Source organism: Camelus ferus, chromosome 2 (assembly GCF_009834535.1).
Source record: "Camelus ferus isolate YT-003-E chromosome 2, BCGSAC_Cfer_1.0, whole genome shotgun sequence".
NCBI lineage: Eukaryota > Metazoa > Chordata > Mammalia > Artiodactyla > Camelidae > Camelus > Camelus ferus.
The window spans coordinates 85,546,749-85,565,431 of record NC_045697.1 but is presented as its reverse complement, the minus strand read 5'-3'; the positions used below and the strand labels follow the sequence as shown (position 1 = coordinate 85,565,431).

The 18,683-nt window shown below is 36.8% G+C and overlaps 1 protein-coding gene across 1 annotated transcript in view; it reads left to right on the top strand.

Annotated features, from left to right (window-relative positions):
* The window catches only part of LOC102523331 (pyroglutamylated RF-amide peptide receptor), a 213,099-nt gene that overhangs the window by 114,741 nt on the left and 79,675 nt on the right, over window positions 1–18,683 (top strand). The window contains exon 4 of the mRNA XM_032462687.1: window positions 16,216–16,301. Coding sequence (XP_032318578.1) covers window positions 16,216–16,301 — 86 coding nt within the window. The remainder of the gene's footprint in view (window positions 1–16,215; window positions 16,302–18,683) is intronic.

Below are 18,683 nucleotides of genomic sequence, written 5' to 3'. Positions count from 1 at the left end.
TTAAGCATCATATCACAAGTATAACTGTTCCTAGAGTTTTATGAATGGGTATTCAAGTTTGCAAAATGATGACAAAAATTGTCTGTTCTTCATGTCAATTTTCATCCAGATGAAATTTTATCAAATAGTGAAATCAACTATACTCCTGGTTGTTATGGGAGTTTGAAACCGGGAGAAAAAAAATGCCATTTGAGAGAAAAAAAAAAAAGTACCATTTTTTGATGAAGTAGAAAGCCCAAATTAACACTAGGTTTTATCCTTTATAAACTAGGCTAGGAGACAGTGGAGCAGAAGTCATATTACCCTTCTGGTTTGATATCCAATCTGTTGAGGCTCCTGGCACAGCCATCTCCATCCTTTAAGTAATGCTACAGGTGATGTTCTGAAGTTGTAATGGAAATACAATCTCTGGTTTGAATCTCTCAAGGAAACAGTGAGGACCAAAGTTTGGCGGGAGGCCATGGCCTCCCTCTTGAAGGACTCTGGAGGCTCATCAAATGTCCCTAACCTGCAGGAAGCTCTCACCCAACAGACAATTCATTTGAACAACTCCCAAGGAAACTGTAGTTCATGGTACAAACATTGCTAGGTTGGTTTTACATTTCTTAGAAAACCCTGTGAACTTCTTAGCTGTGGTACCTACGTGATGGTCTCCATTCAGCCTCCATTCTTACTCATGATTTGGAATCTGGGATGTTGGGATGCTGAGAGGGAAAGGAGCCTGAGTTAGTGGTAGGGAGGAGGAGAGAGGGCCTGGAATCTTGCCAGAAAGCAAGCATGTGGAAGCACTTTCCCTGTCTTCCTGAGGACCCCTGTGGACGGCCTGCACGTGAGGTGCAGCTGAGGTCCACCGGAGCCTTATGACTGAGTGACACACTCAGCTCATCTTTAGAGACAGGGTGGATTTGCCCTTTCCCAAGCCTAAAGCTGGGGAACTTCCTTACCTTAGCCTCTTTAATACTCTCAATATTAGTTCCGGACAAAGGAAGAAATATTGAACAAGACGTTCTCTTCCCCCAAACTCAACTCTCGGTGGCCTTGTCTTACTTCACCAGTCTCATTTTCTCCCTTTTCTCCCCTTCCCCCTCAGACAATTGTACCCTCAAGCCATGTGAAGTTAATTTTGGATCAATCACTTTAGGTATGAGTCTTCAAGTTTTATTAAATTTTTTTTCAACTCATTTCCTTATTTTTCCCTGAAGGTAAATGACTAAACAAAATGCTCTTTTGTGAACAGTAAAAATTGTTCAGTGGGCAGACAGCCAGCTTTTGCTTGCAGTTGCTACTAAGTGGCTTAGATGTACACTAGAAGCAGCACAGTGCTTTCTGGACCAGTAATGCCTGTGTTTCACGATGGTGTTCTAGACAGGGGCCAGCGTCCCCCTTACGGTTAGAATGGTGGGAGGTGTAGATAACAAGATCTGTTCTTGTGCTTTAGGGACCCTTTTTTCTCCAACATTTGCATGAGGTAAATGAAAATGATCTCTTACTCCATTTTCCACTGACTAGCATCACCATCCTCATGGTCCATCCCATAGCTTTTAGTGATCTTCCTGCTTAACCATCAGTGAACTTTGAAAGAAACGTCCCTGCTTTTTCCACACCCTTTAATTTATGTGGTCATCAAATAAAGAGGCACATGGCTTGAGATAAGATTGGTCCTTAGACACCCTGTGGGAGCACCTCAAAGTTTTAATAGCAGCAATTACATGGGGCACTTGTGGAGCACTCTTATTTAATTTTCAAGGAAATTTCAGAAAAGGAAAATATCAGTTAGATCTAGGCTTCCAGTCTACAAAATGACTTGACTTTCCACCTTATTGCTGTTGGCTGATAAATGTCTCCTTGCTCTTTTGGTATTACACTAAAATGGCATATTCCTGTGAAACATTAGGTAATTATTTTTCTCACATGGAAAGAAACTAACAGGGTAAATGTCATTTTGTGTTCATTCAAAAGACCTTTTAAAAGACATGCTCAAAATACTCCAGGAGATCTTGAAATGACAATATTGGTATTTTCATATCAAATATGTTTACTTTAATAACTCAGATTAAGGACATTGTTTCCTCCCTAGTTTCTTTTTAGATTTTTTTTAAGTTAATGGTATGTGCAAGCTATATGGCATTATAGACTTTTTTTTCTGGAAAAATTTTGAAAATACAGAGAAAAAGCACACACACACAAAAATAACACTCATGACTTTACCATTCAGGATTGAGGTTTATAACATTTTTGTCATGAAAAAGATAATGTTGAAGTTCTCTTTGGGATTTGCTGACTTTCCAAAGTGTATCTGGGGAAGTGGAATTGTAGAAGTGGGACCTTTTGATGGTATCAGCCTACTTTTCTGAAGCGCAGTGACTGCTGTGGTGACAGCTGAAGTGTACCAAACAGTCAGACTCTGGTACGATCTGTCTTCTCCAGCATATTGCCAGCATGCTATTGGCAGTTTACCTAATTTCACTATGTGTACGAGAAAGTGACCACTTCAATACAATCAGTGGTGTATATAAGCACTAATGATTGCTACCTGGTATCTCATCCACAATGATTTCATTTCTGAATTGGCACAAATTTTGTTTTTCCCTTTGGAGAGTTTTCCCACTGCTAATAATTATAGTTTGGTGAGAAAACATATATTATTTCTATCCTCTAATGCCAGTAAAGGAATATAGAGACCATAAATACAATTTCCTCTCTAAGAAAACACTCATCAACTCTTTTTTTTTTTTTTTATCTGAAGGGAGTGGGCTTATTTCTAAATTACTTTAAAGAATGAGTGTTTAAATGTTAACCTGGGTGCTAGCTCTCTCAGGGAAAGAAATAGGAAGATGAAACAGAGGAACATTCCTAGAAATGAGTGTGTGACCTATGTGGTCCTTACAGTAAATTATACAAATTCTACATTTGTGTTTATGTGTTGTGGCCCTATTAAGCTGATATAACTTTTCCATGAAGTGGGCAGGTGGATTTCCTGTAGTACCCCCAAGCGCCTGAAGAGGTATGTTGTTTTCTTGTGTTTCCATTACAACATAGCGACTAAGAGGGAATCCTCTGTGGTATTTTCACATCTTTTATCTGTAGGTTGTACTTGTATCCGAGAGGTGAATATTAATAGCCTCTTGGCAGCAGAGTGACTTTCTTAAAAAAGGGGTTTCCCTGTGTATGGGTGGATTAACCTTTCAAAATATATGTTTCTACTTAAACCACTTAGTTACTGTTTGATTCAAAGGTTGTCATAAAGACAAACCCTCCACATCTGCCCTTGTAGTACGCTCACCTAGAGCGGAGAGGAGCTTTCAGTATAGAACATGGTGAGTAACGTGGGCTTTGTGCCTTTACTTTCATTTCGCTTACTTACCAGAGCTTGCGCGAACTTAACTTCTTTTTCAAATGCCTAAACGTTCTCGTATTAAAATGGCACGTGTGATTGATTTTTGAGTTTGGTGACAAAAGCATTTAATTTCTGGCTTCATGCATTCCGTGTGGGAAATGAGAGAGAACTTATGAAGTGTAATAATGTGTGATGCTCTCCTTTAAAATTTTTATTTTTATTTTTTTTTAACAGTTAGCCCTTTTGTCCATGTCAGGTAAAGTGAGCTTTTGAAATGACACGTTTAACTGTTTGATGTTGTCCTATTTACTTGGCTATTTCTAACAAGCCTGTAAATAATAACTAAATTTCAGTCGTCATATGAGTAATTTTACTACGCTTGTCCTCTTAGGCTATGGTCAACGCTTCACTGCCTTATTTAAGCAATGATCAGGGCAAGGATCCAGGTAGTGTGCGCCACTGTCTTGGACAGCCTTCATCGTATTCTTCATGGTATTCTAGAGTCATGTTGATGGGACGTATGCAAAGTTCTAAAAGAATGTATTTCTAAATATAAAGTCACTGGATTGATTTATTTAAATAGTTGAATTTTCCAAAGCAGATTGGAAAATAAACTTCCCTAGGTATAATTTAAGTGTAAGCAATCAGGTTGACATGCAAGGTAGGTTCATTTTAAAAGCCAGCAGTGGACAAATCTCGACCAGATGATTATGAGCAGTGTGATGCTTTTTCATTAACCTAACAACATTAAGTTTCTGGCATAGCCACAAAATTTCCTGCTGTAAAATACTAAGCAGCTCCATTTTTCTTAGGAATCTCAGGCAGTGCCCTGTTGCAGAAAATCCAATAGCCCTTTTGAAATGGCAAAGCATCCACAGACCTGCCCCCACAGCATAAGGTTCACATAGGGTCTTAACATTATGGGTGACAAGCAAGGATCTCTAGAATGGGTCAGTGTTAACACAGTATTTTCAGAAATGCTCTCCTCGAATTTTTGAGGCTATTTTTTTAAAAATCAGAATTGTAATAGATTTTTAAAGTCCAGAAATTAAAGAGAAACAAGTCCTCTTATTTCCTCCTTTTCTTTTTCACTGTCTCTGTCCTTTCCTGTCTTTCTGTCTCTCTCTCTCTCCCTCTCTCTGACTCACTCTCAGCTAGCTTCTCTCTCTCTCTACTAAGCATGCATTTTAATAAGTACATCACTGGCTTCCAGTACAATTTTTCCATTGAAATTTGCAGCCACTATACAATTTCCCAATTTTAATGAGATAAATGAGACACAAATGAAAGAGGAAGAAATAATGATTTTTAAACATGGGAAACTTAGTATACTCAATTCCTCCTGTTAAAGGAATCAGAAACACAGCTGTCAAAGGGACTTGTGGAACAACAGAAGAGACAGGGAACCGTCCGATACGCCTGATCAGTCAAGGTCCCTGACTCCTTGACTGTCTTCTTCCACTGGTGGAGGGAATAAAGGTGCTTACTAAGTTCTTTGTCAACTGAATACTTCCTGCCGAGGACAAACCTTAAGGCCTCATTTTGACTGTTAACTTTTAAAAATTGCTCTTTAATGTTTTAATTTTAAGCACTTTAGCTATCAATTTCTAAACTTTGCTTCCTCATGAAGATGAGATAATGAAGGACTCTCAGAGGAAAACCTGCTGGTCCCAGGTGTTACTCCATCTGTTTGGAGTTGTGACAGTTTAGATCTTTCAAATATTGTTTTCATAAAGGAAGAAGGACTTAAAATAAAAGAAGCATATTTTACACACGTATGTCCTCAAATCTTTAAGAAAGAGGAGGGCATAAAAAATGTATATGTCTTTCTACTGAAATTGCACAGGGCATGAGTAAAAAATTATTTTATTTGAAAACACTGCCAAGAATAAATATCCCCAGGGTTTCTAAAATAGAAACAACATATGAGTGAAAATTACTCTGGTAGCTGCAAAGCACAGTCCCAGCAAGCGGATCCCTGGATTGATCTAAGAAAGTAAAAAGCCTTGGATGACAGAGAAAGAGTCACAGTGGGGCGGTTAGTACACAGTTAACAGATTATTGTGGTAAGTAACCAGAGTTAATTATTCCATGCTTTTGCCAATCTGACAACTGTAACTTCTGCAAGAAGAAATATATTAAGTGGTATAATTCATAAAATACATTTAAAGGTAAATTACCCCTTTCACAGTTTTAAATTACATCTTAAATGACAAAGATGGTGGAGTATTTCCTTTTGATGTGAATAAATATTGGTAAATAGAATAAGCTACATCCAGAGGACTCTAAAACAAATTGCATGCTTACAAGATCTATCAGTACGTTCTTCAGTAGGTTGCCATATTCATTTTTTCCCTTCAATTTTAAAGAATATATTATCATTTTTCATAAACCCTCTACTAGGAGAAGCTGTTCAAAAATCTCCTGGGAACATGGCTTACATTTTTTAAACTACAGAAGGCAAAACAACTGTAGATATTAAAATAAGCAAAAAATTGTTCAGCCTGAACAACAGGAAAATGTGCTTCCCATTTGAATTCTTTTTGTAGAGAGGAACGAAACATATTGGAACAGGATCAAACTGATCAGGCTCGATTTATGATTGAAAAAAGTGAGTAGGAAGATACTCAACTTTAAAGTGTTTCTTGTAGACAAATTTAACCTTACCCAACTATGTATCAAAAAATAAGATGAATTTCTAATTAGAAATTGTTCTGTGGCTCATTTAAAAACAAGAAAAAATATCAAAAAATAAACATTAACATTTAGATAAGACTAAGGCAGAAACTACAGAATTAGTCTGAAAGAGTCTTGAATTTCACATGTAAAAACCAAAGGATGGATTCTGTATCTGAAATCACAGAGGTCAAGTCTCATCTCAACTTTTCATTACCAGCAGAAGGCATTTATTAAAATCTCAGGAATGAGCTCAGTGAGCATTCATTTTTATTATATTAAACAGCCTTTCATTTATTTTCATTTGAGTCATATTAAGATAGTAGCACTCTCTCTCACTCTCTTTCTCTCTCTCTCTCTGTTTGTTAATCTAGTGATAATCACCTGGATGTTAAAATTCCAAGGCAATTTCTATGTAGTCATGGATATTTAGATTTATTACAACTGCTTGATTTTAATAATAATAATAATAATAATGACATTATCTCTGAAATGGTTTCTATTGCTAAAAATTTGGTGCAGATCAGAATATACTCACTTGAAGCAAGTCCCACAAAACAAACAACACATCCTTAATCTCCCATTTTCATGATTATCAACAAAATAATCAACATTCATAAATAATAGCATACATAAAATATTTATCTCCCATAATAAAATCACTTTCTCTACAGGCTTTCCATTGAGTTTTAAATGTTGAACAGTATTTAAATTCTACAATATTTATTTAAAGCTTATTATTCACCAAGACAAGGAGGCAAATCTTGTAATGGAGGTGAATTGGAAGTGCTTTCAAATGCAATCTCTTGTTTAATCTTTATGTTCTTCCCTTTGAAGATAGGAAGTATTATTTTTACTTCATAGATGAGTATGTTTGGGCTCAAAGAGTTTAAATAATTTGCCAAAAGTCACAAAGCTTGTTGTGTATAAGAGTATAAGAGTTGTTGAGTATAAGAAAGATTGGGATTTACATCTTTTGAGTCTTAATCCAATCATCTTTCTAATATACATGTTAAGAAAGGTGAATTTATAATTTGGGGACCTCACTGAAGTTCTTCAATAGAAGTCCACAGTGCGAGAATAATTCCTCAGATAGAGCTGGATAAAGACCCAGAGTAAGCACTTGCTTGTCTTGCTGCAGAATGAAGGACCATTCTACAGACAACAAGACCCTCTCTACAGGGTAAGAACTGACCATTGCTCATATTTCAGTAAGCCTCTAATACACATGCGTCACAAGTGATACTGCAATATGTATAATTCTAGGATGACCAAGTTGACAGCACTTAAGTGTTGGAAAGGCTCTTAGACATTATAATTCCAATCACTTCAAATCTGAGAGATGGTGATAAACAATTTACCCAAGGACAGGCAGTTTAGTGACAGCCCTGGGGACGGAATCATGGCCTCTTGAGTCCTAATTCAGGAACTTTTCCAATTTCAGTACCCAAACGTTAGTTTTTCATATGGTAATAGTGCAGGTGCCCTGAAGTGATTGAGCAATAGAGAATCTGTGGTGGCAAAGAATTTTACTTTATTGCTATAAAACGAAAAGGCTTCTCAGAAGGAAATAGATGATAAAAGTCCCCTGATTTGGCACCTTTCTCAGAAATATGAAATGGAAAAAAAAAAAAAGCTCTTCTTTTAGTCTTCTTTTAGGTATTTCTTCCTTTTGGTTTAGCCAAACAATGTGTAGCCAAAAATCTCTTTCTTATTCTCAATTTCCCGCAAGCCATTACTGTAAACGAGAGTGATGTGTAATTTTCCTCTCTTCCAATTTCTTCCACAACTGCAATCAAAGAGCCTTAAGTACCAATTTAGATACAGGAATCTTATTTACTAGAGAAAATAAATGAATGAAAACCTAAAACACATGCTTTTTTTCCCCCCCAAATGGCATTATCATAGTTTTAAAAAATCTTGATCATTTGCCTAATTTAGCATAGAAATTATCTGAAATATTTTAATGGAATCTTAGCTGTGTGCTTATCAATTTAGGTTTTTTCTTTTTTTATATAATCACCTGATATACTTTATAGTCCCAGTTTCTAGGCTAAGTGAATTCCATTTTCTTTTTTCTTTTTTTCTTTTTTTTAGCTTTTTGAAGATCAATGACTTTGATAGGAAGCTCTGGGAATAAAACTTCTTGAACATACAAACTGGTTTAAAGAGTGATTTGGGCTAAACTAAAGTATTATTAGGAAACCATATTCATGATTTTGTATTAAAATGTTACAGTTCCGTGTACTGGCATAATTAATATCCTTCAATTCATTCATTCAATATCTGTGGCACATTAAACCTATTACAGACACTGAACCAGGTACTGGAATTTAGCTGTGAGCAAAACAGATGGAAAAATCACAGAAGTTACAGTCTAGTCTTGAAAAATGACCTTCAGCAAGTACTCACTCACACACCCAAACAGCGAAGGTACAATTATGATAAATGCTACAAAGGGGAGGTGCATGCAGTTGCAAGAGTGTATGTTAAAGGAATTTGTACAACATAAGTCAGGGAAGATTAACTGAGGGAAAGAACAATCTAAGGAGGAGGAAAAACAGCTTCAAAGATTATAATGGAAAGGGGCATGGCACTTTCAAGGAACTTACAAAAAGACTGATGGGTGGTAAGAAAAGAGGCTAGAGAGAGGGTAGAGTTCAGTGATAGAGCTCAAGCTTAGCATGCATGAGGTCCTGAGTTCAATCCCCAGTACCTCTTCTAAAAATAAAAAAACCTAATTACTTCACCCCTCCCCCCAAAAAAGGCAAAACAAAAAGAAAAGAGGCTGGAAGTTGCTTCTGGGTCATTGAGGGTGGGGAGCATTTTTGGTTATTGGGATCTGGTGATGTTAAGCATCTTGCAATATTGGAAGACTTGTCACACGACAAAGAACCATCACTTCCTATATCCAATAATGACTGATTTGAGGCATGCAGAGCACTTTAGCTGTGATAAGGACTTTGAGCCCTATAATGTAAAACCATGAAGGTGTTTATATCGTGGGGGTGGCAAAGTCAAATATGTCTTGTGAAAGGAACACTACGTCTACAATGTGGAGAGCAACTTGAAGGGAGCCAACAGTGGGAGGAGGCAGACCAGCCAGGATGCCACTCTAGTTGTCCAGGTTGAAAGGCAAAGTATTGTCCGTGGTTTGCCAGCATTGGAAAAAAACCTATAAAATACTTGAAGTTATTTCTTACTAGCCAATGTAATACAACATTAAGCATAAAGAAAAGTTTGTTTGGCCCGTTAGCTCCCCAATTCATTCTTGAATTTTGTACAAGTTGCCTAATTATAGTTTGAGGAGAATCAAACACGGAGGACAATAGCGTCCATGACTCCTGCCCATCATAAGGGTTAGCGATCCTGGTCATCGTCCCTAATGCTGACAGTAAATATGTGGCAGTGATCACCATGGAATTTTAGAATTCAAAGGACATTAGAGACAATCTGGTCAGGCCTTGATTCTGCAGAAGAGGGCTAAAACCTGGAGAAAATCATTAAAATGCTTAAAATTTTACATCTAGTTCATTTAGGAATTGGGATCAGAAAAAAAAAAGTAAAAAAAATAAATAAATAAAATAAAACTTCTGGTTTCTAATCTAGTGCTTTATAAAATATTTCTTTCTTGCTAATAATTGCAAGGATCTCAAAATTAATGGAATATTATTTACATATTGGCAACAAATAAACTCATACTTTGGAAGTTACAAAAGGCTGTGAAAAATAGACTTGATGGTTCCTGAAAGTCAATAGAATTACATTTTTAAGAGCATTGTCTTTTGTTTGTTCATTTTACTTTTTTTTTTTAATTGAATTTTAAAGCCTTCAGGCAGGAGATCATTTCCTTGTTATGCACAGGCCCTACCACCACCTAAAGTCACCAATTTATCTTAGCTTCCTGACCCCGCAGGCTTTTTCCCACTTCTGACTGAAACCACAGCTCTTTTTTCCAACCTCCACTTAACCAGCTCAGCATGGATTAACCATGGTGTTCATTCTCTCTGTACATAGACTGGCACTCAAGGCACGCTGAATGCTCGCAGCTAAGAACATTCACTTATTTCTGCCTCCAAAAGTCGAGCAGTACTTTAACCAAAAGTCAGTCTTTGTGACCAGGCTACATGTGACCTTTTTTTTTTTTTTTGCAATTACATAATTTAAATAAAATTTGTATAAGCTTTTGATACTTGAGTCCAAAAACAGATGAAAAAATTGTTCTATGCAAGCCAATTTGAGTACCTGGGAAATATCCCACAAAGGTGAGTTACCACATTCAAATTGGAAGTGGGTGAGGCAAATTTAAAAGACTGGACAAATATAAAGATCTCAAAATATTCTGTTTCCAGATAGCTTTGTAAATGTCTCACAATTCTAATTCCCTTGTAAAGAAACTAGAACTAAAATTCACGGGAGATCTGTTGTGGGTCACCAAGTCTGTAGGGAATGCCATCAGTAGGTCTCTGCTGCGAAAAAAGGGCATAGCAACTGATGAGCACTTGTGTGTTTTCAGTTACAATAAATTAATATGGAATTAATGAATTATTCTTCATGAGTCCCAGTTTTAACTAATTTTGTAATCAACTGACTCATTGTAGTTCTCATGTGATCAATAAGAAAGTATTTATGTATTAGACACCAATATATCACTTCTTAAAAAATCAATATAAATACTTTCATATATGTAAGTATCAGTGCATAGGTATGTAAATTTTTCAGCATATTGTGACATCTTTATTATTTATCATATATAGATAAAAGGATAATAATTTTCACAATGGGTTAGTACTTACCTAGGGCATTTCATTCTACATGTACTGAACCTGGTTAATGTTTGATGTTGAATTTAATAAAGGTGCACTCTGGAATGAAACAGATTTTCTGGGTAAGTATTATGTGTTCTGAATTGTATGCCTTAGAGGGCAGAGCATTTTACATAGATAAAAATCACTCATCGGCCTCAGGTTATTTCTCTTTTAAGTAAAGCTCTCATGCCTTTGATTGCACATTTATTTTGATACATTCCAGTGCTGTAGCATAGACTTGATCAGCATAACAAACTTATACAACAGTAGAAGAATTCTTTGGCAATTTCTAATGTGCTGTTTTCAAGATCTGTAAAACTGATTTTTGCATAGTTGACTAAGACTTGTGATACTCACACCCTCACCCTTGAACCTGACTTCAGAAACCCAAGTGTATTAAAAGCTGACAGCACAAATGGCAAAAAGCTCATAAAACTTGGTTTACTTCCAAAAGTCAGTTTATCCTCTAAAGTTGGGTAATTTTGGAACTGTGGATTGTGTAAACGTCTGCTTAAACAATCAAACAGCTTATGATCTTCACTGATGTACTGAAATCCGTCCAAGAATCCAGGACATCCTTTGGTTAAGTTAAACAGAAAGCAACAGCTGCTTCTTAAGAAGTAAGAAACTCCTTAAAAAGAGGAGGAACTGACGGGAATAGCAAAAGGAGGAAGTTACTCAGTGATGGAAACAAAGAAATTTGTTTGCTTTTAGCTGAGAGGATGCTGTCAGCCAGCTAGGTACTCTAACTCCTGTGGGCTTTAATTGTAAATCTTTTGGTTCCCAGAAATTATATGTGGTTTATACTAGTCTTCCTCCAGGAAAACAAAAGTATAAAACAACTTCAAGTAAAATTTTAAGCTCTCTTAAAAGGACTTACATGAAAGACAAAAATAAAAGGATGTAAATAATCCACTAAAAATGTCTGAGCAACTGCTATTGGTCATTATAAGTCCTATTATCCTCAAACTCTTAATTGTCAATATCATTTATTTTTCATTTTAACATCTTTTATTTTATACAGTTAGGTAGCCTTCTTAATTCTGTTAAAATATTTGGTCCTCACTGTGAGATATGCACCATGTGGGATCCTGGGGATATGAAAATAAGAAGCACCTGGACTTAGGCTGCTAAGGCTTAGCATCCTATTTTTTCAAAAAGATGATGAATTCTTTGAAAGCAAGCACCAAATTCTTTACTTGGAATCCTAGAATCAGAGAATTTTAGAGTCACAAGGAATCTTAAAAGTTATCAAGACCAACCCCCACACACCACACACTGAGCTCTCCTAACATGAGCTGCCCCACTATGAGTCAAAATGGTGAAGGGACCACAATTATTTACCTCCTCCCTCCTGGACGCTAGCACAATGACACTCATTAACAATTACAGACTACTAACTACATGCCAGGCACTACTGTATACATTTTACATGTATCAACATATTTCAGCCTCATTACAGCCCTAATGAGGCAGGTACTATTACTATCCCCATCTTACAGAAGAGGAAACAGAGGCACAGGAAGGTTATCATCTCCCAGTCGAAGAGTCACGAGAGGAGTCAGGACTGTACTCCGGCAGGCTTGCTTCCCAGCCTGCTCTTTATCACTGCGCTACTCTGCTTCTGTACATACGAAGACTTTTGTTTAAAAGTTTCCTTGTTTGTTTGTTTAAAACTTTTGTTTTAAAAGTTTACGAATGAGAGAAGGAAGCTCTATTATTTTTCGCCCTATGTCTTTAAACCACTGATATTACTTAGCTTTTCTCTCTCTACCTTATTTACCAAACTTTAACCTGATAATTTAGTCCTTTTCCAAAAATTTTTGAAAGAAGGTGCCATAGATTCTGGAAGTAATTTCAGAAGAAGGATCTCAGTATTTAATTCATAGTAGCTTTGTTGGCAGAGAGCAGTCACATTATGGTCACACCTCTTATTGTTATGAGTCCAAACTCGTTCTGCTCACCTTACAACAGGCCAATACATCGGGAGACAAGGTGTTGGGGTAAGGAATAATGATTTTATTTCCAAAGCTGGCAGATCGTGAAGATGGCAGACTAATGTCCTGGAGAACCATCTTCCCCAAGTCACAGTTCAGGCTCCTTTTATACTAAAAAGGGAAGAGGGTGTGGTTATGTGTTGCAAACTTCTTGGTGTTGAAACCCTTTGATCTTGCACCTTTCCCTGCAGGTCAGGTCATGATGTTCCCGGAAACCTCCAACAAGACAAATGTTATTCTATGTTCTGCAACACTTTATATGACTGGAGGAGTGTTGTATCCTTAAAGGTCAGAGCCTTGAGAATGGGCTGTCCTGTATATTTCAGGCTCTAGGCAGCATTCTTTTACAAAAGGTGCGGAAGCAGCATGACTAAGCACAGGAAACAGAGCACAGGGTTAGAGCTAAAAGAACAGACCTAATAAGATCTAATATGGACCCAGATTTGTTCTTCTCTATTACATTATAAATGATGATAGTGTACAAAGTTTCTGTGTCTCATAGGCCACATATGTGAACATATCTGGCAGAAATAATAGCTTTTCAGATGACCCTGCAGGGTGAAGGACAAATGTCCCAGACATGAGAGAAAGAATAGATTTGTTGACTTCTACCTAAAAGCTAACAGAAATAGGAGTATACCAGGCAGACACCATAAGCAGCATTTAAAACTTGACTAGTTTATACCGTAAGTACTTCAGGATGAACTATCTGAGAAACTCACCTTGAATGAGCAAAAGGTTAAGAGGGATCAGGTACCCAATCTTTTCTTTATCTTTCTACTATTTGATATTCAGAAACAATTTGCTTTAATGAAAGTTCACCATGTTCTATCTCAGACATGATTGCCCCATTCTTGGATCTGTTTCAAATATTTTAAATGTTTAGCAAGGTAAAAATATTTGAATTACACATTTTATAAGAAACAAACGAACCTCTATCAAACTGCAGTGTGCTGCTTAGAATTGGGAGTTCTGACTACGGAGTCTCTTGATTTGTTGTAGCAGGTGCCTGGCTCCTGCCTGTTCTCATGTCTCCACACCTGCCAATAAAAATTCAGGAAGTCTATTCCCTCCCTTCCAGGCTGATTTTGTGCTTTTGCTCGGTGAAAAATTATAGGAAAGAGAATCTCAGTAGAATTCCTTGTCTTCAGAGAGGCACACAAATGTTTGCTAAGTCTTATGAGACTTCTGAAATTGTTCATTTTCTCCACAACTGAAAAAAAAAAAAAGTGAGGCACTGATATTGAGAAAGGCCCTGTATCCCTAGGGTTGGCTTGATTTTATTTGCTTCCACGTGAAAGAGAAGCCCTTTAGTTGTTGTCTGTTTCTGATTCTGACTTGTTTCTGTTCCATTAGAAAAAATCCCTATCAGTGAAAATGGATAAAGTATTGGGAATTATAATTATTCCTGGGATGTCGACTTTTCTGATGACCACTAGTTGACATTTTGTCTTCCTGGATAGAAGAATAGCAAGTTTAAAATTCCAGCCAATGAAAAGGCTTTTCAGAAAGGAAATACAAGTTTGGTAAACTATACCTTTGAGATAATAACTATCTGATCTCTTTCTAGTGCCTCGGAAATATTATCTGTGAATTTTAAACTATAAAATTTTAAGTCTGGACATTTCCCTCTCCACATGCTGTTTTGGGGGTTATTTGCCACCAGAGTTCAAATAATACAGCATCATGGCTTAAGAAATTTATTTTATGAGGTTTTGTCTATAATGTAAACATTTCATATATTACTTTTTAAATATTCTAGTACTAAAATTAGATCTCACCTTATTCCAGACTTGAAATTTCATCTGTAAAGTGTTTAGTTATAAAACAACAATAAAAAAATCATAGACTAGGAGTCTAGTGGCTTGATATCTAATGCTAGATCAGCCATTAATTAGCCAAACCACTTGCCCTCTTTGGGCTTCTGTTTCCTCTCTTGTAAAATGATGGTGTCATAATTCTCAGAATATTATCCAAAGTTTCAATTTCTGTGATTTTTCTGATATTCCAAGACCCCGTGTGTCATCTCAGTTCCACGGGGAAACTAGCATTTTTTAAAAAACTATTTTAGGAATAATGAAACCATTAAAGACATGTTTTAAACCTTCCTGTAGTTTTATTTTATTAATTAAAATTTAAAAACCTCATCTTCCAGGAATTACAGTGTGGGAACTTATTGCAAGCCACTCTTTGTCAGGTAGCACCTCACTTGCGTGCCTTTCAATGCGTTTGCAGAACTGTATAATATTTCCAGAGTGTCACATGAAGAAATCGGGCAATCCTGTGATTTTGTATAGTTAAAAGTTAACTGTACTAGTTGGTGGTCTAATTCCTACCGCAGTCTTGAAAGGCATTTGCTTTCATCTAGTAACTGGCTACCATGGTGGCAATGAATGACTTTTAAACAGCTGTCACAAACTGAAAACAAAACAAAATTAAAAAGCCACCCTCCCACACTGTACAGACAGCTTGCCAATAGTTGAAACAAATCCTTCTTGGAGCATTTTAACAAACAGACTTTTTTGGGGTTGTTGTTACAATTAAATAGAAACTCATAAAACACAGACAAGCTGAGTTCATGTTTCCCACAGACCTGAACTGCCTGACTTTTCTAATGGGATCACAGCAATTAGTGGTTTCCAGATGCATTTAAAATGTGTTAAGTGCCTGCAGAAATTGGCTTTTAAAACATACACAAGTCTTCAAATGCTTCAATCTGAAGAATCTACTATAATCCCCAGGAGGGACTGTGATGTCTGTGTAATGTTTAGCCACAGTTTGGTGCTTACATTGCAATTAATATTAATAGAAAAAGAGTGGGAAATGGAAAAAAAAATCTGTGTCTTACACACATTTTAAAAAATTTCCTCCTTCTCTTTTAATGATCACATTACCAGTTCCCTTGTTATCCTGAAAATCAGAAACAATCACTAAATTCTACTGGAGAAAAAAGCTGGAGTGAATGTTGTTCTGAGAAGAAAGCTCTTGGTGTCGCTGGTCGTTAGGCACTCCTGGGAAACTCGTTTCTGGACTGTGGCTAATTAAACCACAAACATGTCAGTCTGACAACATGGAAGTTTATGACTTGTGCGTTGGAATGTCCAGCTTTCTTTACTTGCTCCTGGAAAATTTCTCCCTGTCATGAGACTCTTCTTGAACTGAGAGGCTGGGTCCTTATGTTTACACCCAGTATTTTACATCTGATTAAAACTAAGCAGAAGGCAAGTTCACAGTCTGTCTTCTTATACCTGGCAGTGTTGAAAACAAGACATGAGAGAGAAACATGGCTTTGAGGAAAAATGCATTTAACAAGTGGTTTCTCCTCCAGTGACTGACATAGTTATCTTCACTTGACATACAGCCAAACCTCATGTCCTTTATATTTTTTTTCTTTTAGATTCCGTGTGGACGACTTTCAAATAAAAACGAGAAACATGAAGAGAAAATGGTAATGTTCACCAATCAGGTAGAAGATTCCGAAAGGTAATGATGACATTTCATTTAGAGGATGTATGACTCTAATACTAATATTCGAGTTAGAGCACTTCTTTCAGACAAAAGTGATGAGTCTATTCAAGGGAGATGAGAACCTATCTGGATACAACCATAAAAATAAGGAAAAAATGGTGGATAACAGTGTGAACTATTTGAACACATTTTCTTTTGTTGCTATTCAAAGGGCAAGGATCGTGGTAGGTTATGGTAGTTATTTGATTTTTTTTAAATATTTGATATATTTCCCTTGACAAGTTTGGATCTTAAGGTAATTTCTCTTGAATAGCACACATTTTCTCTTAGGAAACAACTCTATTTCATTAGTAAAGAGTAGTTTTATCTTCTCTCCTGAGTTATTAAATCCTTAGTTCAGGTACAGGGTAAGAAATTTGCTAAATCTTTTACCAAAAAAAAATCCCTTCTTCAGTCATTTTCTACATTCTATCAACCTCCTTTTATGGCTTTTCTCAAGCTTCAGCGTATTCATTGACCCCCACCGTTATTTCTCTGACTGCTTATTTGGCACCTTTTTTTGTGTGAGACATTGTGCCAGCTGCTTGCAGAAGATGAATCAGGTCCGGTCCTTTTCCTCTAGCTGCTTGCAGTTTAGAAGTGAAAAGCCACACACAGACCTAAGTATAATGTATGTTGAATGTTTTGCTTTATAAAAGGCACAGATAAATTGCTCTGAGAAATCAGAGGACAGTGAGATTCTTACCTGTGAGAATAAAGAGATGCATGAAGAAAATTTGTTTGACCTAATTCTGGCAAAAAGAAAATACGGGGGAAGATGGAAAAAGAGAAAGAAGCTGAAGTCAGAATGTGTACGAAAATGTTGTGTAGGTAACCTGAGGACTTGTGTTGGGACCAATGAGCAGTTCCGTTTGGTTTCTGCATCTGACGTGTAATATAAAACATTCTGAGTGAGAGACTAGATAGCAGAGAACTTATTCTATAAGCCAACGTTTCTCTGTCCATAAAGACAAAACTTTCAAGTGAAAGATCATTTAAACAAATAATAACCCTCAGTTTCTTAAGTCGGTGTTGTTCAAACTAGGGTTCCCATAACCCATGGATGTGGAGACATACTCTCAGGGTTCTTGGTCTGTGAAAAACTTTCCATTATAAGAGGCCTGTATGTCCTTCTTCTGTGAGAATCACAACTCTGTACAAGGAGAGCCATTAAGAATTCTGAACAAGGGATTGATGATAGGCTAATCTGACAACAGGGTTTGAAATGGGGAAGGGGGAAGACTAGAAGCTTGAATAAATATAGAAATGCTGATTTCTCCCATTCCTCTCAGTTACATCCAGCATTTACAACAAGTGTTAAAAAGGCTAAAAGCCTTTAATCATATAAATTTAGCATTTTATTGTGCACTACTCTTTATTATTCTGTAACTGTGCTGTATGTATAAGTCTCATCTCCTTGATAAGATTTTATCTACCTCAAGGGAAAGAACTTGGCATACAACAGTATAACCCACTTTGACAGTAGTTCTACAATAGCACTGATCAATTTCATATAAATTGTTATAAAATGTGTAAGTGAAATATAAATTCACATCACAGGAGTAGGTTGAGGATTAACTGATTATATTGACAATCTCTAAGATATTATAGATATTACAGAAACATTGAAGACAACATATTATGTTGAACAATTTCTAGGAAAGAGGATACCTCATTCTCCTTTGGTAGCAAAGGTCCGTATTTGGGATATTTTATCAGTTTGCGGAAAAAAAGAATGAAAGAGAGGAAAGGAAAGAGAGGAAGTGAAGAAAGAAGGAAGGAAGGAAGAAATGCAGGCAGACAAACCTATTATTTCTGTGTTTTGGAGATACGTATATCCTAACTTTTCCTTCAGTTAACCGTGATGCGAAGAAGCAGCAATTACCCTCCCTGCCTCCACCATGTGCGCGCGCAACGCCCCCCCCCCCATTTTCTTCCATATGGAGACTTACAAGGACTCTGTAAGCTCCCAAGTCCCATTCTATTGCCTCCCTTCCTCAGAAGTGTATATTAATGTTTAGATTCTCTCCATTTACCCATGATGAAAATGACTCGGAATTTAGTAGTTAATGTACTTTTTTTTCCTACAGTAGTAAAACGTGTGTGTTTCTGAGAGAATGAGAGAGGTAGGTCCTTTGGCAGCGATTTAAAATGCTCGGAGATGGTTTTCATGTTAGCCTTTATGGTGAACATGACCTGGGGTCCAGAGGAAGGATGAGTGGATGAGGCAGATGTCGCGCTCATGCTTTTATCTAGGGGGAGATGAGAGAAAGAAGAAAGGGAGGCAAGAGGCGTCAATCAGGGCAGGAATGGAGGAGTGAGGCTACTCGTCTTTCCGTCTCTCTCTCCTGAACCGAC